Consider the following 27,836-nt stretch of genomic DNA (forward strand, 5'->3'; position numbering starts at 1 on the left):
TCTAAACTATATGAAACCTTTCAACTAATAAATTTGAATGTTCCTTTGATGTAAATGTTACATTGTAGACATAAAAGCGAAGTATATTACATTGTAGACATAAAAGCTAAGTATAAGTGCTGATTAAAATAAACCCTTTATTCCTTTCCCAATTAGTCATGTCTAATCAAGCATCCTTTGTAGTATTTAAGTTTAAATAAGTACCAAAAACTTTATGAAACATCAAGTGATTTGTCAACTGTTATCACATCAAAGTTATTATTGTATCATAGAAAATAATTACCTTTTATATCATAAGTAAAAATAAAAATATTGGTAGTGGAATTTCACACCTAAGCACACAAGGGGTGAATAGGTTGTTCTTAAATTTAAAATTTATTAACAATTTTTCATTTGTGCCTTTAAATTAATTATTTATTAAAATAATTTATTTTTAGTATTTGAAACATTTTTGATTGCCTTCGAAGAATGATTCTAAAACACGATTATAATTTTTTTAATATTTAAAAAATTTTATTTTAAAAATATTAAAAGAGTTAAAAATATTTTTTAAAATTATTATTAAATAGACTCTAAATATTGAGCTTCGACCTTCAACCTCCTCAATTGCATTTTAAATTCTATTTTCAACTGATTCAACTCCATTGCTAGCGAGTTACTGTACACCAAAAAAGAAGGGTAAGAAAGTCATTCATGCTACGTAAGTGACAAGTGTCGACATGAAACAAAAAGCCGCAAAATTCAAACCGATTACACCTGACACGTCATTCAGTGACGTGGCAATTCCTTTTCGCGAGGGAAGGTGGGGTTTGGGGCCCACATAAGACATAACTGATTCAAGAAAGGACGCTTGAGGTGACGGAAACTTTCGCCCAATTCGTATCCAAAAGTTGCTCGACGTTTAATTCCTGCCGCCTCCCTCCACATGAACACGTGACGTCCTCTTTGCCCACTTTTGAAGCCCATACCCACCCGCCATCTCTCTCGGATTTCTTTTGGATTTTATTCATTGCCTTTGTACTTTCTTTCTTCGAAATCAAAGGTTTGTCTATGAATCCATCGACTTTGTAATATAATGTTGAGCTTTGATTTTCATATGCATGGTTTATTTTTTCCCCTTTCTTTTGGTGTTTTTGATGATGATCAGGATGTTGTAGTAGGTTTGTTATCGGATTGATTTTTTTTTTTTTTATACTTTTGGGAGGTTAGGGTTTCGTGGTATGAGTTTGATAATATATAGGGTGCTAGGGTTTTGATTTTTGATTCTTTGAGGTTTCGTAACGTTTAAGTTTCTGCTTCTAGGTTGTGCGGCCTTTTTGGATATTGCTCTCGAGAAAATAAAGATTCAATTTATGGGTAATTTGGAAATTGGAGAGGTTAATTTATCTTGAAGGCGAGTCATCAATCAAACAAGTTGCCGAAATTGTTTAAGTAGTGAAGATAATGGATTTAACCAACACATACAACTTTGAAGGAAAATAAATATTCAAGAACCTGAATGAAAGAGATCACTAGCAGGCCTCATGGGCTGCATAATTTTTTTTTGATGCTTTTGGTCTTTTAAGTGCTGTAAAAGAATATTAATTTATGGAAAACTTTAGGACTTGTGTGATAACTATTTTCGAAAACAATTCTGAAAAATAGTTTTTGAAAATTATTTTCTGATTTTTGTAGAACAAAAGTATGTTCGAAAACCTAAAATGTTTTTAACCTGTTTTTAATATTTTTAAAAATAATTTTTATATCCAGTGTTTTATTTTTAATCATTCTACATGTTTGTATAATTATTTTTTTTAAAAACCATAAGAAAATAAATAAAAACAAAAGAAAAACAACTAAAAGATGTTGTATGAAAACACTCTGTTGTCAAACGTGTTTTCTGTGTTTTTTTTTACGAAGAACAGAAAACTGTTCTAAAAAACAATTCCCAAATAGGCCTTCAATGTGCACCTGACTGCTTAGTATGATGCTTCACTTTAATCAATAACATGCTTGGTGTGATTTTTAACTGATTTCTGCTTCTCTGGCCTTTATGCAACAAATTGGATCAAGGCCAAGTTCTATTTTTCTGGAAAGGTGTTCCATTCCTTTGGAACCAAAGTGGTTTATTAGGGCCAAAGACAATGAATGCATGATGTAACAAATGTGTCAATCGAGTCTATGATTGATTTGGCCAAAATGGGCCAAGGGAAGCTATGATGGTTCTAGGTCTAGGTCTGACTTGATATAATTTCTGAGGGATAATGGAATAGATTCATAAGAAATTTTGCAACTGTACTTGGTTTATCATTATGGCCTATTTGGGAAATAATTATTCAGCCATTGTATGCTACATTTTGTGTATGCAGTTATATATGTATGTGTGTGTATATATATATATATATTTGTATATGTAGATTGCATATGTATATGTGGGTGTGTATTACTATTTGTTTGCTTTTACATCTTGGTTCAGCTCCGAAGTATTAGTCTAATAAATATGTTCCTTTTTCTTTTCTCATGCTTTAACTCCCTTCACCTAGGCCCCATGTTTGGGAAGCTACATCCTAAAAGCACTTGTAAATATTTTCTGTTGCCAATGCAATCTTTTCATAATTTTTGTGATCCTCAATTTGATGTCCTTAACTGTATATTTTGCATTTACCTGTGTATGAAATTTATTTTTGGCTGTTCTAAGCAGCTCTGTTGGAACAAATTTTTATGTTTATGACTGTTTTGCAGGCTAAAATACTTAGGGCTCTGGCATTATAAAGGACAGTTGCTTTAGTCAGTAATTCTTTGGGCTCTGTGGGTGATCAAGGGAGCAGGTGGAGATTTCTTGGGGTATTATTCATGAATATGATTGGCTACGAACAAGACCCTGATGTTGTTCGTTGGGGTCTCCATCTTCTAGACATTTGCTCTCTTTCTAATGTTGGTTCTGGTAGTTCTGTTACTCGATATGATGCAGACCTAAGTCAAGTCGAGTATGTTAGAGAAGGTTATTATGAAGAACAGCACAACAGTGTAGAGAACGATGAGATTATTGCACATGCTCTTCAAGAAGAATTATCACACATTGCAGCTGCTGAAGCATCTGGGTTATCAAATGTTGGCAAGGATCATTTGCAAGCATCCATTCTTGCACAGGATTGGCTTGGTCCCTCAAAAAGACATCCTGGTTCTGGTATTGGGAAAACTTGCAGCTTTGATTTGGCTATTACTGATCATGTTGACACCTGCTTTAATTTGTGATCATTAAATTTCCTTCTTTATAGAAGTTTCTTTAGTTGTACAAAGAGGGGTGAATGTGTAAGGATGTCTAAAAAAAGGAAAAGACATCTTTGGTGATCAGGCTTCTAAGGAGTCATGCCTAGGGTCTCCTAAGCAATCATAATGTCAAGGAAGGCAATCGCCTCCTGAAAGAAGCTATCTTGAAGCAGAATACTCTCAATAGAATTCTATTAATAAATTTAGAAAGACCGTATAGGTTTATATAGGCTAATGGTTGGAAACTTCAACCCTGTAATGGTTGCTTGACACTAATCATGCTGCCGTTCTCATTGATAATTGACTTACTAGCTTTATTCCTGCAATGCTCTGTTGTTTGAATGTAGAGGTACACTTCTAATCTTCACTTACTTGCTATGGTGCGATAAGAATACATCTAACAACTGATAAAAATAATCCTCACCTCACCTCAATGTTTAAGGGTCTATTTCACCAAAGGAATCATCACTTTCAATATCATGTTGGTAATGTGTCAATTTTCTCATAAAACTATTGTGACTGTTTAATTTCAGGTACTATAAAAGTTTCTTTAATTGTATCTACAAGTGAATGAGTTAAGGATGACTAGGAAGAAGAAAAGAAATCTTTTGCGATCACACCACACTGAGGTTCTTAGGCAATTACACTTAGGGTTTCCAAAGCAATCACATTTACTACGAAGACCATCACACCCTCAAAGAAGCTACGTAGTAGCTAAAAACTCTTAGTGAACTTTATTAACAAATTTGAAAGATTGTATAGGTTTATATAGTCTCATAGAAGTTCTTTTGTCTTAATAAGAATTAGACTCTCTTCTTAGTACAAATAAAACTCTTGCAAAAGAAATAAAACTCTTTGTCCAATGCCCATCTCCTTTTAGATTTGAAAATATGTAGCTAAAGGTGGAGGGCTTTAAGGATCTTCTAAAGTCGTGGTGGGAGGAGTACAGTTTTGGATGATCCTCAAGTTTTATTCTAGCTGCAAAATTGAAGTCCTTGAAGTCAAATCTGAAGGAGTAGAATAGAGAAGGTTTTGGCAAAATTAAAGTCAGGAAGGCTATGGCTTTGAATCAAGTTGACTATTGGGATAAAAAGGAGAAGACCGGTGCCTTGTCCTTGGAGGAGATGGAAGCATGAAAGAAAGCTAGGGAAGATTATAAAAAATGGGTCCTATTAGAAGAGGTTTTGTGGCTACAAAAATCTAGGGAAGTGTGTCTGAATGAGGAGGACAAAAATACCAGTTATTTTACTTTATTCTGTTTCCCTTTGAGGAATGCTGATCAAGCAGCCATTAGCAGTTGAAGCTCCTTAATATGAGCTAAGTAGTTTATGAAACTTTATGAAAGATTGAAAAATGGTGAAGGTTATCGTGGAGAGGAAGACCTTCTTGGTCAAGTTGGTAGGCGAGCAAGAAGGAACTTGGTGTTCGATCACAGAGCACAGTAGAGGCGCTAATTTCGTCCTAGGTTTTGAAAAGGAAGCAGTCGGGTGGATGATCAAGCATTTGACGAAAGCCATAGAAATGGAGGGTCACCTAGGTTTTAACAGAAAATTCAGGGGAAAACATTGTGCCCACTTGATGGAAGTTGGCTTCAATGACTATGGAAGGTTCATAAGGATATCAGAGTTTGCTACCAAGAGAAGATATTGCTGTTTGATGATTCTAGAGGGCGAGGAGGGCAGCGGGTGGGAGAATATCAGAAGGGCGCTGTCTTCAATGTTGGTGGTCCCCTCGGCGAATACAGTTGAAAAAGGAAGGCAACACAGAGGAGAAGGTTCCTCACAAAATCTTGTGGGTCCCTTACATAGGTCTTTTGCGAAAGTGGTCAGTGGTGAAGGATTAAGAGAAGGTGGCATTATTTCTGTCGGGAGATGGGCGCGTGCAGTGGTGTGTGAATGCATTGAGGATAGGGTTAACTGGGTTGAGGTTGGCCGTGTGGTGGCGAGAAAATTAGGGAAGAAAGGCGTAGTCACGATTGTACCATTCTCAGGCGGAAAAGGAGTTTTCTTCGTCGAAACAACAGAGGAAGCTACCTTTCTTCAAGACTTGAGGAAGTTACGGGTTGAGGGGAGGATTTCAGTACAGATGAGAAGATGGTCGCCGAAGGAAAATGCGGAAATAGAGGGGAAATTCAGAGGAGGCTGGATCGAACTACGGGGGTTACCATTTCACCTCTGGTCTGAGGTTCACTTGAAGAAAATAGTGGAGCAATGGGGGACGGTGACTGAAATTGATTGGCGCACATTAAAATTGTTCGATCTTAGCAAGGCGAGGGTAAGAATCGCAATGAAAGAAAGGACAGTCCTACCGGCTTTACTCGAGGTGACAGATGGGGAGTGGGTGTTTACAGTTGCCGTCGTAGTGGTCGGAGAAGAAGATTGCCGAAGAGGTAGCGTAAAGGGCGAGTCGACTCGGGAGGCCTTTGCATCTAACACGGGGACAGGTGGAGGAAGACGGGAGGAGTTAATCAGATCAACGGCTGGAGGAAGATGCCGTGTCGAGGAGGATAATAGGACGAGGAAGGGGGAAGAAAGAGGTATGGCTGTGGTTGTTGCAGAGGGGACACGTAGCAAAGGAGTGCAGGCACAGTCGTTGCCCAATTTGAATTCAAATAAAAAGGATGTTGGGCCGTTTGAGAAGAAGGAAGGGGGTGGGGAAAGGGCTGGAGGGGACGAGGCCTCCGCTGTTGAGGACCACCGGGCCTATGAGAGGAAGGCCCAGCCTCCATCTAAGTGTGGATCTACAGTTGAAAAAGTGGACTGCAGTTATAAAGGCCCGTCGGGGTTGGGCCTTAGCCCAAGAGGAAATGACCCAGTGGAGATGGAGGTGTCGTCAGGAACTGGAAACGAGTCACCCGCAGTGGGAAAGGGGAAAATAGCTTCTGGATATGGTCTTGAGGCTCAGACCAGTAGTCACGCGAAGAAGAAAGCGACGATCGGTTCAAAAAAGTTGTGGTCTATCCTTCTCCCTCCAAGCTCTGAGCGACGACAAGGCCTTCGGTGTCGCAGCGAGAATCTTTTGAGCGAGAAGGACAAGGTAGTCTTCGATGTGAACCCAGAAGGTGTGGATTTAGGGGCCGGTTACCTGGCGGGAAGAGGTTTAAGTGCGAGTCCTCTATTCTCTCGCCGTTATTCAAGGATCTGGAAGCATCGCCTTGGGGAAAGGGATTCGACATCACAAAACGAAGAGGCCCAGCACAATCTATTCTCCAACGACTATATGGAAGGATTTTTGGGCCGAGTGGGGTCCGATCCTTGTGGCGGAACAGTCATGGTGTTGCCTTCTACTCCTAAAACTAGAGGTAAAGGGCTAAGATTTTTGGGGAATTGTGGATTGTTGGCCGCGGAAAATCTGGAGGTAACCCCGTCTTCAATTTTTCAGTCTCCTTCATCTCATTTCCCTCCTTCTTTTGGTTCCATTCCTCCATTCTTGAGTCCTGCTGCCCCCACTCTTCCCAGATCAGTCATTCAGTCTTTGAATCCTTTGGAGAACCGAGAAAAGTCCGAATTTTTTGACATAAAAGGTGACGATGGTACTGTGGGTCAAAATAGTGTTGGCTTCCCTAACCTCGTTGTGGAGGTGAACCAGATTGCTCATCCTAGCCAGATGACGGACAGTGTTAACCCAGTGATGCCTAATACCAATCCATCTCCTATTTAGACTACAGTTAGTCAGAGAGTGGTTGCGGGTTCCCCAACTGGAGAGTTCCAAATAGAAGGAATTTCTCCTAGAAAAATGGCAAAAATACGCGACGTCTTAAAGACTCTGGATATAAAAGTATACTCCAGGAGGAAGAACAGATGTTCTAAAGGTCTGTGAGATGAGATGAATCTGGTTTGGAGGTTTAGGGTCCGTGTGTTTAATCCATGAAGATAATCAGTTGGAATACCAGGGGGTTGGGTTCAAGGAAAAAGAGAAGGGTAGTTAAAGACTTTCTGAGATCGGAAAAACCAGATATAGTGATGATTCAGGAAACAAAAAAGGCAGAGTGTGACAGGAGGTTTGTGGGTAGCTTGTGGACAGCCAGAAATAAGGAATGGGCAGTCCTTCCGGCGTGCGGGGCTTCGGGGGGGATTTTAGTCATGTGGGACTCTAAAAAGTTGCACAGTGAGGAGGTGGTATTAGGTTCCTTTTCGGTCTCAGTCAAGTTTGCAGTGGATGGAAGCGAACAGTTTTGGTTATCAGCTGTCTATGGCCCAAATAGCACAGCTCTTAGGAAGGATTTTTGGGAGGAGCTCTCAGACATTTTTGGTCTTTCTTCCCCATGCTGGTGCGTGGGTGGAGATTTCAATGTCATAAGGAGATGTTCAGAAAAATTGGGTGGTGGTCGATTGACCCCAAGCATGAAGGACTTGGATGACTTTATAAGAGAAAACGAACTGATCGATCCTCCTTTAAGGAGTGCATCATTCACTTGGTCAAACATGCAAGAGCATCCCGTGTGCAAGAGATTAGACCGGTTTCTCTACTCAAATGAGTGGGAACAATTATTCCCGCAAAGTCTCCAAGATGTTCTTCCTAGATGGACGTCGGATCACTGGTCGATAGTCTTGGAAACCAATCCGTTCAAGTGGGGCCCAACTCCATTTAGGTTTGAGAATATGTGGTTACATCATCCAAGTTTTAAGGAGATCTTTGGAAGTTGGTGGAGGGAGTTTCAAGGAGATGGTTGGGAAGGTCACAAGTTCATGAGGAAACTTCAATTCCTTAAGGCCAAATTAAAAGAGTGGAATAAGAATGCTTTTGGTGACCTAATTGAAAGGAAAAAATGCATTTTGTTAGATATAGCTAACTTTGACTCCATGGAGCAAGAAGGGGGTCTCTCTCCTGAACTTTTAATCCAAAGAGCCGTAAGGAAAGGGGAGTTAGAGGAGTTGATTTTAAGGGAAGAAATTCATTGGAGACAAAAAGCTAGGGTGAAATGGGTTAAAGAAGGGGATTGTAATTCAAAATTTTTCCATAAAGTGGCTAATGGCAGGAGAAATAGGAAATTTATCAAGGTGTTGGAGAATGAAAGAGGCTTGGTGTTGGATAATTCAGATAGCATCAAAGAGGAAATTTTAAGGTATTTTGAAAAGCTCTATGCTAGTCCTTCCGGAGAATCTTGGAGAGTTGAAGGCTTAGATTGGTCTCCTATATCTAGTGAGAGTGCGTCTAGGTTGGAATCCCCTTTTACTGAAGAAGAGATTTCTAAGGCCATTTTTCAGATGGATAGGTATAAAGCTCCAGGGCCTGATGGTTTTACTATTGCAGTGTTTCAAGATTGTTGGGATATGATTAAGGAGGATTTAGTGAGAGTGTTCGATGAGTTTCACAGAAGTGGGATAATTAATCAAAGTACTAATGCGTCCTTCATAGTTCTGTTACCTAAAAAAAGTATGGCAAAGAAGTTGTCAGACTATAGACCCATTAGCTTGATCACAAGTCTTTACAAGATTATTGCCAAAGTGTTAGCAGGGCGTCTAAGAGGGGTACTTCATGAAACTATCCATTCCACTCAGGGAGCTTTTGTTCAAGGGAGACAAATTTTGGACGCAGTCCTCATAGCCAATGAGATAGTGGATGAGAAAAAACGATCAGGGGAGGAAGGTGTTGTCTTTAAAATTGATTTTGAAAAGGCTTATGACCATGTGAGTTGGGATTTTTTGGACCATGTGATGGAGAAAAAGGGGTTCAATCCTAGATAGAGGAAATGGATAAGAGACTGTTTGTCCTCGGTGTCTTGCAATTCTAGTGAATGGTAATGCTAAAGGGTGGGTTAAGACATCTAGAGGTTTGAGACAAGGGGATCCTTTATCCCCCTTTTTGTTCACCATAGTAGCAGATGTAATGAGTAGGATGTTATTGAGAGCAGAGGAAAGAAATGTATTCGAGGGTTTTAGGGTGGGTAGGAACAGGACAAGGGTGTCCCATTTACAATTTGCAGATGACACCATCTTCTTCTCTAGCACTCGAGAAGAGGACTTACTAACTCTCAAGAGCGTTTTGTTAGTGTTTGGGCATATTTCTGGGTTGAAGGTTAACCTTGACAAAAGTAATATTTATGGCATTAATCTCGGTCAGGATCATCTACATAGGTTGGCCGAGTTGCTTGATTGCAAGGCTTCTGGGTGGCCTATACTATACCTGGGTCTTCCTCTGGGTGGGAATCCCAAGTCTAGTAGTTTCTGGGATCCTGTGATTGAGAGGATATCGAGCAGATTAGATGGGTGGCAGAAGGCGTATTTATCTTTTGGAGGCAGGATAACTCTCATTCGATCTTGTCTCACTCATATGCCTTGTTACTTCCTTTCCTTGTTTAAGATTCCCGCCTCCGTGGCAGTAAGAATTGAGAGGTTGCAAAGAGATTTTTTATGGTCTGGAGTTGGGGAAGGCAAAAGAGATCATCTAGTTAGTTGGGAGGTAGTGTGTAAATCAAAGATGAAAGGGGGTTTGGGGCTTGGAATGATTTCCTTACGGAATTCCGCTCTCTTAGGGAAATGGTTATGGAGGTATCCAAGGGAGGGTTCAGCATTGTGGCATCAGGTCATTTTAAGCATTTATGGATCACATTCTAATGGTTGGGACGCCAACACTGTTGTTAGATGGTCACATCGTTGTCCTTGGAATGCTATTGCACAAGTTTTCCAAGATTTTTCCAAGTTTACTCGGTTCATGGTAGGAGATGGGGATAGAATTCGGTTCTGGGAAGACTTGTGGTGGGGGGATCAATCTCTGGGGGTTCGTTTTCCAAGACTACTTAGAGCAGTAATGGATAAAAACATTCCTATTTCTTCAATTCTCGGATCCACTCGCCCCTTCTCTTGGAATTTTAACTTCCGTCGTAACCTTTCCGATTATGAGATAGAAGAATTAGAAAGTCTCATGCAGTCTCTTGATCATTTACATTTATCACCTTCGATTCCAGATAAGAGATCTTGGTCTTTATCTTCTTCAGGACTTTTCACAGTCAAATCTTTTTTCCTTGCCTTATCCCAAATATCTGGTTTGCCTTCAGTTTTCCCTACCAAGTTAGTCTGGAATTCTCAAGTCCCTTTCAAAATCAAGTTCTTTGTCTGGTTGGTGGCTCACAAGAAGGTTAATACTAACGACATGTTACAGTTGAGAAGACCCTACAAAGCACTTAGTCCCGACATTTGCATGTTGTGCATGGAGCGGGGAGAAACAGTAGATCATCTTTTTCTTCATTGCTCTATGACGATGGGGTTGTGGCACAGATTATTTCAGTTAACAAAGATAGATTGGGTTCCTCCTAGGAGCGTCTTTGACATGATATCTATCAATTTTAATGGTTTTGGATCTTCTAAGAGAGGGATTGTATTATGGCAAGCTGCGTGCATTGCTATATTATGGGTGGTGTGGCGGGAAAGAAATGCAAGGATTTTTGAGGATAAATCAAGGAATTCAGAGAACCTTTGGGACATGATTCATTTCCTTGCTTCTCTTTGGGTTTCTTGTTCTAAGGTTTTTAAGGGGATTCCCCTTAATGTGATTCACCTTGATTGGTTAGCGACATGCAACTCCATTGGGTTGGCCTAACTCATAGTAGTTGTCTGTATCTACTTTGTATTTTCTCGTACTTGTTTCATTGTAGTTCTGTTTTCTTGGGGGGGAGGATTCCTCATCCTTCTCTTGTACTTTCCCTTATATTAATATATATGCCTTTGTCGTTTCCTATCAAAAAAAAAAAATACCAGTTATTTTCACAAGAAGGCTAATGCCCATAGAAGGATGAATTATGTGGACAAAATTAAGATTAATGGTGTTTGTTATTGGGAGGAGAATGCTATCGAGGAAGGAGTGGTGACAACTTTTTAGTCTTTACTGTCTAATCCAGAGAACTGACATCCCACTTTAAATGGGCTGCTGTGTGAGACTTTGGAGGCTCATGATACTTTGAGACTTTGCTATGCTGATGGGTTTTAGTGGGGATAAAGCACCAGAGTTCGACGAGTTTTCTATGGCCTTTTGGCAATTCTCTTGTGATTTTGTGAAGGACGAGATGATGAGCTTCATCAAGGATTTCCATGAGCATGACAATTTTGTTAAAAGCTTAAATGCAACCTTTTTAGTCTTTATTCCAAAAAAGGGGGGTGCTAAAGACTTAAGGTACTTTAGGCTTATTAGTTTGATGGGTGGGCTATACAAGTGGTTGGCCAAGGTGTTAGCCAATAGGTTAAAAAAGGTGGAAGGAAAGGTGGTTACTAAGGCCCAAGGGGCGTTTGTGGAGGGAAGACAAATTCTAGATGCAGTGCTTATTGCTAATGAAGCCATTGATTTAATCTTGGAAAACAATGAGTATGATATTTTGTGCACACTTGATGTAGAGAAGGCCTATGGTCGTATGGATTGGTCTATCCTAGTGATTATGCAAAAAATGGGATTTGAGGATAAATGGGTTGTGTGGATCAAGTGGTGCATTTCCACAACAAGTTTCTCTGTGTTGGTCAATGACATCCCTTTAGGTTTTTTTTCCAAAACTCAAGGGTTTTGAGACGAGGGGATCCTCTCTTGCCATATTTATTTGTGATTGCCATGGAGGCGTTTAGTTGCCTCTTGAGGGCAGTGGATGGAGGTTTTTTATCAAGTTGTAGGGTGAAGGGAAGGAGAGGAGAAGGGGTTTAGATTTCCCACGTGTTGTTTGATGATGACACGCTAGTGTTTTGCCAAGCCTTCTAAGATCATATGACCTTCCTTTGCTGGTTGCTTATGTGGTTTGCGGATAAATTTGGATAAGAGTGAATTAATCCTTGTGGGAAGGATGGAAAATATTGATGACCTTGCGTTTGAGCTTGGATGCAAGGTGGGTGGTCTCTTGTCCACTTATTTAGGCCTTCCTTTGGGTGCACTGTTTAAATCAATGACAATTTGGGACGGTGTGGAAGAGTGGTTCTTTAGAAGGTTGGCTATATGGAAGTGACAATACATTTCCAAAGGAGAAAGAATGACCCTAATTCGAAGCACCTTGTCTAACTTGCCCATTTATGTTATGTTTCTATTGCACTTGCCAAGCTTAGTTAGACAAACACTAGAGCAAATTTAAATGGGCTTCCTTTGGTAGGTGGGATTTTGAAGCGGAAATCACATTTAGTAAGATGAGATATTGTGCGCTTGGATAAAAAGAAAGGGGGTTTGGGGGCCAAGTGTCCTTCTATTCTCAATAAGGCTTTTCTTTGCTAATGGAATTGGCGGTTTGTGAATGAGAGAGGAACTTTGTGGAATCAAGTGATTAGAGGGAAGTATGGGGAAGAAAGTGGGGGTGGTGCTATTGGGAGGTGAGAGAGGTGTATGGTGTTGGGTTGTGGAAAGGGATAAGGAAGGATTGGTATCTTGTGAGTACTAGGATCTCTTTCTCAGTGGGTAATGGGCAGATGGTGAGATTTTGCAAGGATAAGTGGTGTGGGGATTCTTCTTTGTGTGTGTCTTTCCTATCCTTGTTTGCTTTATCTAATTCTAAGGAGGCGTGGGTGGATATTTGGAACTCCTCGACTGAGGGGGGAAAGGAGTGGGGAGAGGTGGGGTGGAGGGATGGAATCCTTGCTTCTCTAGACCCTTTAATGATTGGGAGGTGGGGGTGGTAGAAAACTTTTTGGTGCGACTGAATGGGAAGAGAGTGTGCAAAGATGTAGAGAATACGGTGCTTTGGATTGAAACGAAGAATGACAAGGTTTCGCTCAAATCTCTCTACAACACTTTAGAGCCGGGTAACTTTTCTTCCTTCCCCTTAAGAAACATTTGGAACATGCGGGTGTAGCCTAAGATTAGCTTCTTTGCTTGGGAGGCAATGTTCGGTAAAGCTTTAACCTTGGATTTAGTTCAAAAAAGAGGATGAGGCTTGGCAAATAAATGTTTTATGTGCTATAAGAATGAAGAGACTATAGATCGCCTTCTTATTTACTGTGCTAAAACAAGGGTCTTATGGGAGATGTTCTTTTCTTTGGTTAGGGTGTCCTGGGTGCTCCCTTTGTTGATTAGAGAGCCTCTTCTCAATTGGAATGGTTTGTTTGTGGCCAAAAAACGCAAGAAGGTTTGGAGAGTAGCTCCTTTACACATCTTTTGGACGGTATGGAAGGCGAAGAATAGAATGACCTTCGATGATGACATGTTTTCAATCCAAGGTTAAAATATTATTTTGCTTATTCCCTTTGGTCAGAGACAAAGTTGTTTATAGATGATTATTCTTTAACTTTATTTGGTTTTATTGATTGGTCGGGCTCTTGTTAAAGTTGTTTTAGTCCCATTTGTTTGGTTGTTTTCCTTTCCTCTTTTGGCCGTTCTGGCGGTGGGGGTATAGGTGTTGTATACCTTGAGTCGCTCTTTTGGTGCCTTTTTTTAATAGATATTTTACTTTTCCTATAAAAAAAAACTCTTCTTCCATTTGAAGTTAGACGTTCAAACAAATAAAAATTTGAAAAGGAATTAGATATTAAAAAAAGGAATTTGTGGAAATTAGAAGTTCAAACAAATAAAAATTTAAAAAGAAATTAGATGTTAAAAAAAAGAATTTGAAAGGAAATTAGACGTTAAAAAACAGATAAAAAATACCTATTCTAATAAATATAAAGATTAACCAAACTCATTGGTGGGTAGCCTAGCCCATGCCAACAATATGGAAATTACTAAACTACTCTTGTTGAGATATTCTTTCTTCTTCTCTTACAAGTCTTCAATGATTGTTTCCAATGTTGTTCCCTACTGTTTTTCTTTCTTTTACTTATTGTGATAATATTATCTACAATTGTTAGGGCATGATGAGAGGCAGGATGACTCTAGCAGAAAGAAGGAAGAGGCAGATGGAATTGGAGTTTCTAGTTCATGTTCTAGCCCGGAAGGAAAACCACTCAGTGGAGAGGACTTTTCATATTCACTAGAAATGACAGATGAGTCTGTTCTTGATGGAGAAGTGGGCAAAAGGCTGAATCAGATGGTTCCTGTTCCTGTGAGTAGCTTCTATGGGGTTATTTTTGAGCCATTTGAAGTTATCCTTTGAGATAGCTCTTAGGGTTATATTGTTTGCAATATCAGAAGCAGAATGTCTACTTTATCTTCTAGGATACATTTTTATGGGGTATAAAACACATATAGGTGTCATTCACTCGTATTATTACTTGTACATCCCATCATACCCAGACCACATCAGAACAATACATTATTTCATGCACTCCTTGCCTTTGATTTTGGTTTCCAATGAAGCAAACAGTCTACATTGTACTGGATAGTCTTGCTTCAATAACATCTATTTTGCTTTTGCTTGCATTAAATCAAACTAGATGAGGAAGCGATGAGGATGAATCTCAAAGATCTACCCAAGGAGGAAATAAAGAAATCCTAAATTACTTTATCTAGTGTATTTAGGTAATTTTACAGTTTATTAGGTTATCTAATGTCATAATTAGTTAATAGTTGGTCTTTGAGTTATTTAGAATTTGTTAAGTTTTAGCTCCTTAAAAGAAGTTTCTGAACTTTTTATTTTTTAAATTAATCTTTTTATTTTTTTAAAAGAAGTTGCTATTAGAATCTTTAGAATTTAGAACTTTTCTTTATTAGAAACTTTATTACAAGAAGTCTCCATAAAAGTTAGTTTCTAATTCAAAGTTTCTTATTTTTTAAAAACCATTTTTAAAAGATTTAATAGTCTTACAAAAGAAATAAGAGTCCTAATAAGTTACTTCATAGATATATTTTTTAATAGTTTATTAAGCTTTTAGGGTTTTCTAAAGCCTATAAATGAGATTAGTTAATGTAAAATGGGACTCATCTTAATAGTCTTATAAAAGAAATAAGAGTCCTAATAAGTTACTTCATAGATATACTTTTTAATAGTTTATCAAGTTTTTAGGGTTTTCTAAAGCTTATAAATGAGATTAGTTAATGTAAAATGGGATTGATGAATGATTCATGATCGAGTACTATTAACTTTTGCATACTTTTCAATTTCAATTGTGAGACTTCATTGATTTTCTTCTAGGTGAAACTTCTAGAAGGCCTTAATGAGATTTTTAAGGTTTCCTATCTTTCTTCTTCATCATTTCTTTTTCTTATCTTTTATTTTATTTTATTTTATTTTATTTCCTTACTGCTATAATTTTATTGTTGTTCTTGTCCTTAAATTCTAAAATATTGAAGCCCTAGACCACTATTTAATTGTAGACACGATCCTATGGTTGTCCTACATTATAAAGTGTGTAATTGACACTCCTAAAATGTTTACTGTTTTGGTGCAGCATGTTCCTAAAGTTAATGGAGAAATACCCTCAGTTGATGAAGCAACATCAGATCATGAGAGGCTGCTAAACAGGTCTTGTTAAAATTCTTCCCTGCCATATTCTTTACATGGTCTGTAGGAACAGCGTGTGGTCTCCTTGAAGTTATTTTTCTTCTTGGGCTTGTGTTTGAGTGTTGTTTTTGGGTTTATCCATTCCCATATTTTCTTGTTAAAACTATATAAGTTGGGTGTTAGGCTTGGAGTTCCTTGATTCTCATGTCCTGTCGTGGATATCAATCTATGCCTCATGGAAGCTTCCACCATATTATCTTGTGAATATGGGATAATCTTTGATTTCCACCTAAACCCACCGAGTCTTTCCAGATGTACTTTTGTGCTTCTTAGTCCTGCTCTCTAATTGGTATGTCAGTTTTAATGTTTTTAGTTGATGTTTTAGCTAAAAAAAGTGCTTCTAGGCTAGATCAGAGTTCTAAAAGGCACAAGGCACATCTAAGACGCAAAAGTCTCCTATAGCTTAGGTGCAAGGTGCAAGGCACAACACAAGGTGCGCGCTGGAGTAAAGTGAAATGCAACTTGGGATGCATATCAATCTTATAAAATATGATTCAAAATCTAATCCAATTAATAAAAAATTAAGATTCCAAATATTTAAAAGAAGCATTCAATAAAAAAATAGCAAAATTATATAAGTTTCAAATATTCAACTAGAAATTTTAAAAATAAAAGCATTTAAAAAAGAAGAGTAAAGTCGATAAAGCGCGCCTCTTCAATAAAGCGCATGTCTTGGCAAGCAAGGTGCTATAACTAGGGAGTGGTGCGCCTGGAGCCTAGGCGCACTTTTCAAACTATGGGCTAGATGATTTTGTAGGGGAGTTTATGCCTCCTTGAGGCCTTTGATCTTTATTGGGCTTTTGGATTCCTTTAGGGTGTTTCCTGTATCTTTGATGGATAAGACATCCTTCTTGTACTTCTGACTCAAGAAGCTATTATGTTGTTGCTTCTAATGAAAAACAGGTGTTTTTAGTTTAGTTTTGAGTTATTTGGCCATAGACAATTTGTTATAGAATGTGTGGAATATATAATAGAAGTCATGGCATTACTACCCACCACAAATGGGCTGAACAATTCACAAGACCTGACAAGGCTGAAAGTATGAAGTGAATAAAAGATAAATAATGTGGTGCCAACGAAATAAAACAAAAGAGAGAGAGAGAAGAAAAAGAATGTATAAATGGAATCAGATTTATTTATTTATTTTTAATTCTATACATTAAAAGTGTTGATGCTACTTTTGCCCACTTCTGCGGCATCTGTGAATTCTGACTTCCAAAAGAGAAAAACCAATATTTTGGCCTTAAAGCAGTTGGATGTAGATTCCTCATAAATTGCTCATGTTGTGGGGGAAGCTGTAGGAGTCACATTGGATAAGAAGACTTAATCATAATTATAGCAATATTAATCTGCAAGTTCTTCCTTGACCATGGGATGGAAAATTTTTATGAAGTAGAATATGCTTATTCTGCCGGGGAAAGAAAATAGTGCAAGCTCTTTTTTGGAGGTCCCTGCATTAGTAATGTTGTATCCATATTGGAAATCAACAATTTTGTGCCCTGTGTGTGTTTTTATTTTTTTTACTTTTTAATTTTATTTTTTTATGATTGAGCACAATTCTGATCAAATTTTATCTGTCCAAGTGGTCTAGAACTGCTACAGGGTTGGAATTTGGCTCTTTGTTGGACTTTTTTGATGTACTCACTAGGGTGTTTATTTGTTTATTTTCTGGGGTATTTCTTCCCAGCTCTCTTTATATATTTCCTGTGTACATTAGTTGCGCCTCCTTTTTTAACTAAGCTCTTCTTAATACAAAACTCCATTGGCAAAAAGGAAATTTTATTATCTGTAATTATTATCCTTCATTCTTTTTGTTTTACTAAAGCTGGTTTTCTATGCATTACATTTAATCATGGAAGTACTACTTTTCAGGTTGCAGTTATATGATCTGTTTGAGCTTAAGGTTCAAGGAGATGGGAATTGTCAGGTTAGTTCTTTTTTATATTTTCTGGATACATGCAATAAAATTTGCAGTCTACCTCTTGATAGAATTAACACAGGTTTAAAGGTGAAGTACAAATAAATTTTATGCAGATATCCAGAGTTTCCCTGTGAAGTTCTTTATTTGATTGTATGTTTGTTTTTTTTTTTTTTAGATGTTTTATGTGATTATATTTTATGCCTACACACCATGTTTTCTTTTGATTGGATGACATTAATTATGGCTTCCATTTGGTGTTGTATTATTGGATTTTGTTGTTATCTGATGGTCTGATTCATATTCCTTTTCAAATCAACTTCTGTAGGATCATATGTTTCAAGATTAGATCTGTTTTTCCTTGTAGTATGCCATGGAAACCTGGTTTTTTTAAAAGACTTGTGAAGATTATGGACTCAACAGATGACTATGGAGATTGACCTGGAACCTCCATTTCTTTAGTGTTCTGTCATTTGGAAGAAAAATAAGCAAAGCTCCATAATGGGTGGGATTCAAAGCATGCTATTAGTAGGATTTAGACAACATGGTCCTTTGGGAACTGGTACATAGAGTTAAAAACCTTGTTGGAGAATATTAAGTTCAGTGACTTTTATTATTTTATTTTATTTTTATTATTATTATTATTTATCTATTTATCAATATCTGTATCTATACCAAAGTTTTTAAATGTGGAAATGTAAGGCGAGACATTTTTGTGTCTATGTGGTGAGGTGTAAGCCTTGAAGTGTTGAGGTTTAAGCCTTTTGAGATATTCATTTTTAAAATTAATAAACATTTAAAAATAATTTTATATATATAAGAATAAATAAAAACCTGATAACAAGTCAATTGGAGTTATAATAAAACAAAATATTTTCAAAATTAAGAAAATAGAATATTTTTTCCATCATGTAGTGTACTTTTGTTAAAGGAAAAAAAAACAAAAGATGAACAATTAATAAAAATAAACCTCTGGTAGTATGGCATGTTTTTTTCCTTAAGGTCATTGCTTTTAAGTTGCTATTTGTCAGTGTGCGGTCATGTTGTTATTTTCAAATGTTTCTGAACTGCCTTAAACTATAGTCTTTTATTTATAAAATATCCCACCATTAATTGATAGATGTAATATATTAATAGATTTATTTTTATAATATTTCACTACATATTGCTGCTACAAAGCCTTGTTCATATTTGCAGTCATACGCATTAGAAGCTTAATCACTGTCTCATTAGTTTCATCTTGCCAGTTTCGTGCCTTATCGGACCAATTCTATCGTACCCCTGATCACCACAAATTTGTGAGAGAACAAATTGTTAATCAGGTTTGGTTGGTTTTTGATGTCCAAAAGATGTGTGTATTTTTTGAAGTGAGTTTGAGTCCTGTTAATATCATTATTTAGCATATCACTTAAACTTGACAATTCTGTTTGTTTCGATATGTTTTTTTTCATCAGCTCAAAGCTAACCCAAGAATTTATGAGGGTTATGTCCCAATGGCTTATGGTGAATACCTGAAGAAAATGAGCAAGTATGATCAATTTTTAAATTATTTAATGTATTAAAGGTTTTTGCAGAAATCGTCATTCTTACATAACTTTATATGGGTGAAATAGGAATGGTGAATGGGGTGATCATGTCACATTACAGGCTGCTGCAGACACGGTATTTGCAACTAACTTGCTTTTCTTTTGCTGCTTTGCCCTTCTTTAGCTAACTATGTTTTGAAATCGAATTAGGTGGTTGAATGTTGGCTATTTGACCTTCTTATCAAGCATCGCTTCTTGTTCCACTAATTGAATATGTAGATTTTATTTTATTTATCTGAAATATGTAGATTTTAGGAATTATAGAAAATGAGAATTACTAAATTTATTTTCATGCAATGCACAAAATAGAACTCATACTTGCTACATTGATAAAATAAAAATAAAAATAACAACAACAACAACAACAACAGCAGCAGCAGCAACAATAATAATAATTCAAAAAATAATAACTATTAGAAAATAATAACAATGATGATGATGGTAATTTACAAAAAGATGTTGGCCTACTTTCCAATTTAATGTATGTTGTAGTGTTATGAGATGGGGGTGTGTGGTAAGACGCTTACAAAAAGATGTCTGGCCTACTTTCCAATTTAATGTATTTTGTAGTGCTACGAGATGGATGTATGGTCGCCAATTGCATCTAAGCCTGGTGTGTGGGGCCTGGTAAACTGGTTTCATAGATGCTTACAAAAAGGCGTTTGGTTTCAAAGTTACTTGCAAAAGATGTTTGGTCTGCTTTCCAATTTAATGTATTTTGTAGTGTTATGAGATGGAGGTATAGCGGCCATTTGCATCTAAGCCTAGTGTGTGAGGCATTGGGATTCAAAGATGCTTACAAAAAGGTGTTTAGTTTCAAAGGTACTTGCAAAAGATGTTTGGCCTTCTTTCCAATTTAGTTTATTTTCTAGTGTTATGAGATGGAGGTATGGGTAGCCATTTGCATCTGAGCCTGGTATGTCAGGCCTGGTTTCTTAAAAACTGTGATTGAATATGTTATATAACATATATTTAGTGTTGCAGGACCTTTTGGGAGATAAATTAGAAGAAATGTGTATGCCAAATCTTCATGATCAAGGTGGTTTTGGACCATCAAGGATGATATAATAGAAGTTCTAGAAGGGTTTCACTTAAGAGACTGAAGGTGGTTTTACCCTGCCCCTTTTTATCTAGACCCCGAATGTCTATTGAGTTGAAAAACATTGAGAGGAATGCTTTTAAAAGCATTGGTACAAGAGGCCCTTGACCCAAAAAGAGGAATAAAAGAGAAGTAGATCCCACATCTCTAACAACCTTCACTTGTCCTCAAACATTCTAGCATTTCTCTCTTAGCATATACTCTAAAGCAAAGTGAGACAAGCAATTTGCTTGCCAAATGGTTTTGCCTCTAATGTATCTCTCCACATCCTTATAGAAAAAATGATCATTATGTTGCATATGCTCCTCAGTGGAACTTGATTTGTCTAAATAAACTCTGGTAAGGCTCCAAAGCAAGCGGATAATGAAGAAAGAGATGTTCAATCATCTCTCCACTCTCCATGCATAAAATGCACTAATAAGGACTAAGGGATTTTGTAAGATCTTCTCAATCGTAGCATGTCGTTAATATTTATCTTCTTGTGTGCTACTAGCTAAGCAAAGGCCTTGACTTTAGATGGATCTTTGGATTTCCATACAATTTGGTTGGAAAGAAAAGGATTGGATTTGATGTATTAGACAAAGCCATGGAGCACAATCAACTTTCTTATAATCCAATTTAATATAATTAAACCAAACTTGTTGAAGATGATAGATACTTTATAATATAAAAAATTGAATCCGTATGGATCACCACTTCTTTTGTGATTGCCAAACAACAAGCGGTTGACATCTTCACAAAAGGACTTTCTAACGCTATATATGAGTTTATTGTGTGCAAGTTGGGAATCCATAACATATATGCACCAGCTTGAGTGGGAGTGTTAAAAATAATGTTGTTGGTTTCCTAATACTTGTTTCTATTTTAAGTCTTGTTGATTTAAATTAGAATTAATTAGTGTGTGTGTGTGTGTATTTTAGAATAGGTTAACAATTTAAAATAATTATAGGGATTGTCTTTGTAATGCTTCCCTTGTATAGCTCATTTCTGTTTTACTCTAGCAGGGTAGGTGTGTATAATAAGCTCTTGTAACCTTGTTGATCAATATACAGGATTATTCAATTCACTTCTTTCCGCCTTCAGCCAACTTAGTAAAGTTTCTTTTATTGAAGATGACAACTGCCATTCTACCCTAAAAGGCAAAAATAGAAATTGCCACAAGACCCTTGTTTTAATGCAGTGCAAGAGGATGTGATCGATTGTTTCTTTTTCCATTTTGTAGAAAAAGCAATAATTTGTCGAAGTCCATCCTCTCTTTTTTAGTTTATCAAAAGTCAAGATCCTTCCCCATATTGCTCCCATGCGAAGAATGTCATATTTTTAGGAACCCAAGAATTCCAAACCACTTTCATGGAGAGAAATCTCTTCTCCCTTTGGCTTCAGAAAAGTATAGAAGGATTTGACCAAAATTTTTTCTTCCTTTTAGTCCTTCCAGACCAAACTGTCCTTGCCATTTTGCCACACTGGATGCTCTTAGATCCTTATAAGAAAATCCAACCACTTTCAACTTCCAATCATGGAATTGTCTTAAGAAGTGAGGTCCCTAGTGACCACCCTCTTTGGAGTCCTCCCATTCCTCTACCAACCAAGTGTTCTTCGAATTGGCTAACACGTATAGACTGGGGAACACATCACTCAAACCAGGGCCCCTACACCAATAATCCTTCCAAAATTACTCTCTTTTTCCATCACCCACTGATAAATTGGTATGACTTTTAAAAAATCCCAACCTCTTAGCCTTCATGTAATCTTGAGCTCAAGGAGTTTGGATTTTAAGGTCTGGTTAGTTGATGTGAGTTGTAACTTCAAAGTAGAGAATAGTTTCTCTTGATAGATATTTCCTAGAATAATTTTTCCCCATATATATAAGCTGTTGAAATGCCTATCATGAAATCATGCCAAGATTGAACTTTCAGATTTTAAGGAACACTAGTGAATATTCAGTTTTTTATTTTTTATTTTTTTTCAAGGAATAGGTGGAAAAAAAATAAGAAGCTATGGATGATGCAGATTTATTCATACATAAACCATCCTTTTGCTATCTTAGTTGACTGGGTTGAATTTTTGAAAGTATATTCATTATCCGAATCACTTTATTTGAAATGTTATTTTAATTGAATAGAAATAGTTTGTAAAACACAATGTTTTCAGAACCAAAAAGGTTATTGGTTCATGGTTCACTAGTTGGACCGACGGTCGAACCACTGTTGAACCGGTGACATCATAAATATATATATATATATATATGTTTATTATTAAAAATTAATAAATAAAAATAATAAATTCTATCTAAATTTTGACAATATTTATTTTGTTTATTGAGTTTTTTCACAAAGTTTTTTACCTGTGGATGTCAATTAACCCAATAATTTCAATAAATTAAAATTTCAATGTGCAATAAATAAAATAAAAATGAAAAATTTAAATATTAAACATATCATTACAATTATAATCAACAAAAAAAAATTAAGAAATTAAATATTAAGATATTAAATATAAAACATAAAAATTAAATTTTAAAAAACAAAAATAGAAGGCGGTAGGAACTAGGAAGGCAAGGTGTTGGGGGTTTTTGGGAGAGGAGAGGAAGGGGAATGGGGGAATTTTTTAGTTGGGCTTGGGGGTGCGTGGTGGGGGTGGTGGTGTTGGGGTTGGGTGGCCAGTGACGGGGCTTTGCAGCGTTTTGGGGAGGGGTGCTGTGGGGGAATTTTGTAGTTGCTAGGCTTGGGGGCACGCTGCCGGGGGGGGGGGGGTGTTGGCGTTGGGGTGGGGTGGGGTTGAGTGGCCTGTGATGGGGCTTTGCAGCGTTTTGGGAAGGGTGCTGCCAGTGGGACAACTCTCCAGTGGCCGGCAACAATGGGAACAATTGCGCGGATGCTGGGAGGAAAAAAAAAAAAAGATTGAACCTGACGGTTCACTAGTCGGACCGTCGGTTCTCTAGTCAGACCGTTGGTTCTCCAGTCAGACTGTCGGTTCACCCGATTCGATCACTTTCCGGTCCAATTTGCTGGACCAGACCGGAACTGTGATTGGCCGACGGGTCCGGTCCGGTTTTTAAAACCATGGTTAAACAAATGAAATCAATTAAAATGAAACTTAAATATGAGATATACTCAAAAAATGGCTTGAGAAGAAGAGTGGGAAAATTGTGTTTTTATTACTTAAATACACATCACATTTCCTATGATGTTATCCTATATACTAAACCTGATGCTTTGTATAACAAGGCTTATTCATGTAAGTTGTATGATGTGTACTTATTTTCTGTGTAGGTTCATTGATCATTACTTTGGTATAGTAATTTATTTTGCAATCACATGAGTATTTGTATCATGTGAATGCTTGTTCTGTCAATTGACTAATTCATGGTTATGATATGCAGTATGGTCTCAAAATATTTGTATTAACATCCTTCAAGGACACCTGTTACATTGAGATTCTTCCAAATATTCAGAAATCCAACCGAGGTAAGGTGTTGCAAAATATTTTCATTTTTGTTGCTGAACTTTAAGTGTGTTTCTCAATCTGTATTACTTATGAGATTTGAGTGCTGAGAATGTAAACTATTAAAGGGAAGTTATTGATGCAAGATTAGGGTTTCAGTGTTGATGTCGATTAATAGGTATAAATCCCAAAATCTTGATATACTAATGAATATAAAAATACCCATCCTGATTGGAATTCAGTTAATCTTGAGAAGATTGAAAATATCAATCAAGGTCTTGGAGAGGTCAAAAAAATACCTTGATCACAAAGGAGACGTTATTACAAGGAAAATTGGTGTCAACTTCCTTATGGATGCTTAACCTGAATTACCAATCTGGGCCCTTCCTTCTGTTGAAGGAAAAAGGTAGAATAGTAATTTGAGGAAGTTTGAACTTTGCCGACTCTCACTACTATATGTCATATACCTACAACACCTTAAAGGTTTTAGAATGAGATAGCTGAAAAATTGGTGAAGGGGAAAAAGGAGCATAATAGTGATGCGTCCATATATAGCATGTCCTATGCCTCTAGTGCAACTAGTGTGACTTTTCTATTTTGACATGATAAATCATAAATGGTTGGCAACTTACTGCAGCCCCACAAATTCTCCTATTCAGGAGGTCCAAATATAATATTATAGAACAGTACAACGACAAATTACTAAGAAAGTTTACAACCTATTCAATTACATAGAAAAAATTCACTCAAACCCTAAATAAAACTGTAGATCCTTTTCCAAGTTTCAAAACTCCCCAACTTCAAAACCAGTTGGCACAAGGTTTATGTAGGGATATGTGTTTCAGTAATGACAAAAACACCATGTTACTTAGATCTTGTCTTGGAGAATATACCAAGTGCAAAGGCATCTAAATAAGAAAGAAAAACACCTTTAAATAGAATATAAAAAAATAAAGGTCAATTTTATTGATCAATGACAACACCTTTTTATGAATGAAAAATCTTGATTTGAGTGGGAGGGGAAAAACCCTACTCCTGTCTCTTTTTGGGATCCAGATTTGGAAAGGATCTTTTGACGTGACATGGTTAGAAGAGAGCTCATTTGTCACTTGGTAGTGAAATAACTCTTTTGCAGTCGTATTTATCCCAGATTCAAAATTACAATCCGACTTCTAGGATTAAGGGATTGTAAAGTGAAGGCCTTTGTTCGGGAAGTCAATACTAGAATGTGTCATGTGCAAGAATAGTGGAGAGTTAGATCACCTTCTGTGTGTCATGTGCAAGGAGAGTAGAGAATTAGATAACCTTCTTTCTGTGTCATGTGCAAGGAGATTGGAGAATTAGTTGACCTTCTTTTTCTACATTATTTGGTAGCATTGGAAGTGAAATTGTTGTGGTGATGTTGGTCATTCTTTAATAGTTTTGGGGAAACTTCCTAGAGGCAAGGTTTTATGGCATGTTGCCAGTCTCACTTGTTGGACCATCTGAGGATAGATGGGCAAGTGGAGGTAGTTAGGTTACTTATTTCTTTCTTTTCTTTGGGCTTCTGCTGATGAATTCTTTTTAGAAACTTCTTTGAGCCTTTTGTTGCTTTATCGGAACCCTGTGTAGGTCCATGAGTTTCATTGAAGACACTTCCTGTATACCTCCAGAGGGCTTTTTTGCTATTCATTTTGACAGGTGTTCTTTGGAGTAACCTAGGAAGCGATTGGAGGAGTGTGGACTGGGGGGGAAATGGTGTAGGCTTGCTTTTCTTATTTTTTGGTCATTTTTATATATTGAAAGTTTCTTGTCCTTTTTCAAGTGAAATGGTGGTTTTTAATAATGTGTATGTAGATATAAAAAGTGGCCTAACAAAATGACCCAAATACACTGGAAATATACAGAGTGCACTAAGGTCATAAAGGAGAGAACAAAGTACAGAATGGTCTAACTCATGCCTAAGGCATGAATAAAGTCTAAATAGGAAAATTAGCATCCCTCACCCAACACTTGGCCCCAGTGACCAAAAATTTGAGAAATGATATTTCAGAGTTAAATCCAAATACACCAAATTAAAAATCCTTCTCTTCCTCTATTTCCAAATATTCCAAAACAAACCTTAAGGAGCCATCCTCCAAACCATATTGCAACCCCAATTTCTTTTTCCCCATGTTGTGAGTTTTATAACTCATGCGTGTATAAAAGTACTATAAAAATATTTTGATGAAAAGTAAGTATGACTTGTGTTTTAAGCAGAGGTTCAGCCATCTATAATGGTGTATGCCTGGGAACAATTCAGGTTACATGTGATGCTCTGATTTTTTTACTTCCTCCTTTGCTCCAATCCTGATCATTCTCTCCAGGTTGATTTTAGGCTTTCTTTTAACAAGTATGATGAAAATAAGCTCCTAAACTGAGATGGTAATTTGCTGTATTTTTTATCATCTTTTGTAAAATGTCTTACTGCCAATTTTGAATATTCCTGTACTAGTTATTGATCATATGGGAGGAGAAAGTTGCATTTCTCTGTTTCTCCACTGCTGTAGCTTATGTTATATTTGGTAAAATGCTAGAATTAAGTTTTGTTTTTCATGTTTTGTGCAGTAATTTTCTTAAGCTTCTGGGCAGAGGTGCACTATAACTCAATTTATCCACAAGAAGGTAAACAGATTGATATGCATAGCATAAATACGATGAATTCTGTCAAAAAACATGTTTTTTTTTTTTGATAGGTAATTTTTTTGTCCTTATTGGGACTTGAACCTGGAGCCTCCCGCAAACCCTCCCCATCCCTTTACCACTTGAGCTAGGCCTCAAGGGCAAAAACATACAGTTTCTTAATAAAAAATTAGAAAAGAATGAGACTCATTAATTAAGGCTAAAAATAGTGTTTTGTTCAACTTGATCATTGTTATTCACCCTAGCTGTTACTTCTGGTGGATTGAGCTAGGAATTGTAATCTGACTTAATATCCTTGCCATAGAAGAACATGAATGTCCTAGATTTAGGATGGGAAAACACAAAGTGACATAGAATGAGCTAGGAATTGCAATCTGACTTAATATTGGCTGCGTGAAGCAAGTATCTGATGTTGTTTCCTATAGAATCTGAGATGTTTAACCTGTTGAATTTTAGTTTTTCAGCATTTATCTTTTTCTGTCATGTTTCTTTTCCTATCAATCTACACTTGTAGAAGTCAATTGTTGTGGCTCAACTTTAAGGAATGTTATGACTTTGTTTTGAAATCATTCCAATTTCAGTTGGTGGTCTTACTGAGTTGCATTGCATATACACACTTCTTGATTTAATTGTAACCTTGGAATGATAATCTCTCCTCCACTGTGTTGCCCTTGCCCCCATTATAGCGGCCCTTTTTGGTCTTGTCTACCTAGGAATGCCATCTGATTCGAGAATCTTATTGTTTTTGTTTTTATCATTTTTATCCATGTTCTTATTGTGTGGGTGGATGCAGAAACACACATGCAGACAAACATATAAGTTGTAAGAGGAAATGTGGGTTTGTTTTTGACAGCAAATATTTGATGTGTGTCTCTTCTTGATGTTATATATCCAGATATGCCAATATCAGATACTAAGAAAAAGTGGAAATGGTGGATACTTTGAAGCTAGAGGAGGCGATGGGTGGATAACTGATGATATGATCACGAACTTTTTAACTGTGGAAGCTGCATCTATATATAGGTTTTGGGCCCCTCCTACTTGTTGGCTGGATTGGACATCTCTCCCATGGTTTTCGCTGCTAGAGAAATGGGAAATAGGACTTAGGCTCCACTTCTGCATATTATTTATTTTCTTCCATGTCTTGGTGTATATTCTCTTTTCCTCCTTTTTTTCCTTTCAGCTTTTGAGATTGTGCATGTAATCATATTTTCATTCATTGATTTAATTCAATTTCTTTGTTTATTTATGTGTCTTGGTTGTGATTAAGCCTGACTATCGTTCGTGCTTTTTTTTTTTTTTTTTTTTTGTGTTTTGGTGAAATTTGAGAGTGGTAAATGTTGTTTGTTCTTTTTATTCAAATCGAATCTGAATCCTTTTCCTCTCGGGAGAATTTTGAGTGAGGGCTGATCATAAAGCGATAGCTAGGGGAAAGATTTTATGTGTAGGTTACGTTTGTTTGTTTATTTGTTTTTAAGTCAAATATAATTAAAATTAATTATATATTTATTCTTATATGAAAAATTATGTAAAAATAATTTC

General features: G+C 36.9%; 1 protein-coding gene across 4 annotated transcripts; it reads left to right on the forward strand.

Annotated features, from left to right (window-relative positions):
- The first annotated feature begins 837 nt into the window (after nt 1-837).
- LOC100254784 (OVARIAN TUMOR DOMAIN-containing deubiquitinating enzyme 9) lies at nt 838-27,543 on the forward strand. Of its 4 annotated transcripts, XM_010660081.3 has the most exons (11): nt 838-1,042; nt 2,722-3,166; nt 13,995-14,188; nt 15,474-15,547; nt 17,459-17,513; nt 18,752-18,826; nt 18,959-19,032; nt 19,118-19,166; nt 23,572-23,656; nt 26,220-26,276; nt 27,190-27,543. In XM_010660081.3, the coding sequence occupies exons 2-11, from the start codon at nt 2,833-2,835 to the stop codon at nt 27,237-27,239; spliced, it is 1,047 nt and encodes a 348-aa protein (XP_010658383.1). In that variant the 5' UTR covers nt 838-1,042; nt 2,722-2,832; the 3' UTR covers nt 27,240-27,543. The 4 variants fall into 4 exon arrangements, with proteins under 4 accessions (XP_010658383.1, XP_059597786.1, XP_059597785.1 ...); XM_059741802.1 differs by having other exon boundaries at nt 847-1,042; nt 26,220-27,543; XM_019224564.2 differs by lacking the exon at nt 18,752-18,826 and having other exon boundaries at nt 847-1,042.
- The last annotated feature ends 293 nt before the right edge of the window (nt 27,544-27,836 follow it).

This window comes from Vitis vinifera, chromosome 13, assembly GCF_030704535.1.
Source record: "Vitis vinifera cultivar Pinot Noir 40024 chromosome 13, ASM3070453v1".
Lineage (NCBI taxonomy): Eukaryota > Viridiplantae > Streptophyta > Magnoliopsida > Vitales > Vitaceae > Vitis > Vitis vinifera.

What these genes read in the sequence shown, in the direction of transcription:
- LOC100254784 (XM_059741802.1), top strand. Translation starts at nt 2,833, where the DNA reads ATGAATATGATTGGCTACGAACAAGACCCTGATGTTGTTCGTTGGGGT. An exon ending in TACCTGAAGAAAATGAGCAA is followed by an intron (nt 19,033 to 19,117) that starts GTATGATCAATT and finishes TGGGTGAAATAG; the next exon opens with GAATGGTGAATGGGGTGATC. An exon ending in TACAGGCTGCTGCAGACACG is followed by an intron (nt 19,167 to 23,571) that starts GTATTTGCAACT and finishes TATGATATGCAG; the next exon opens with TATGGTCTCAAAATATTTGT.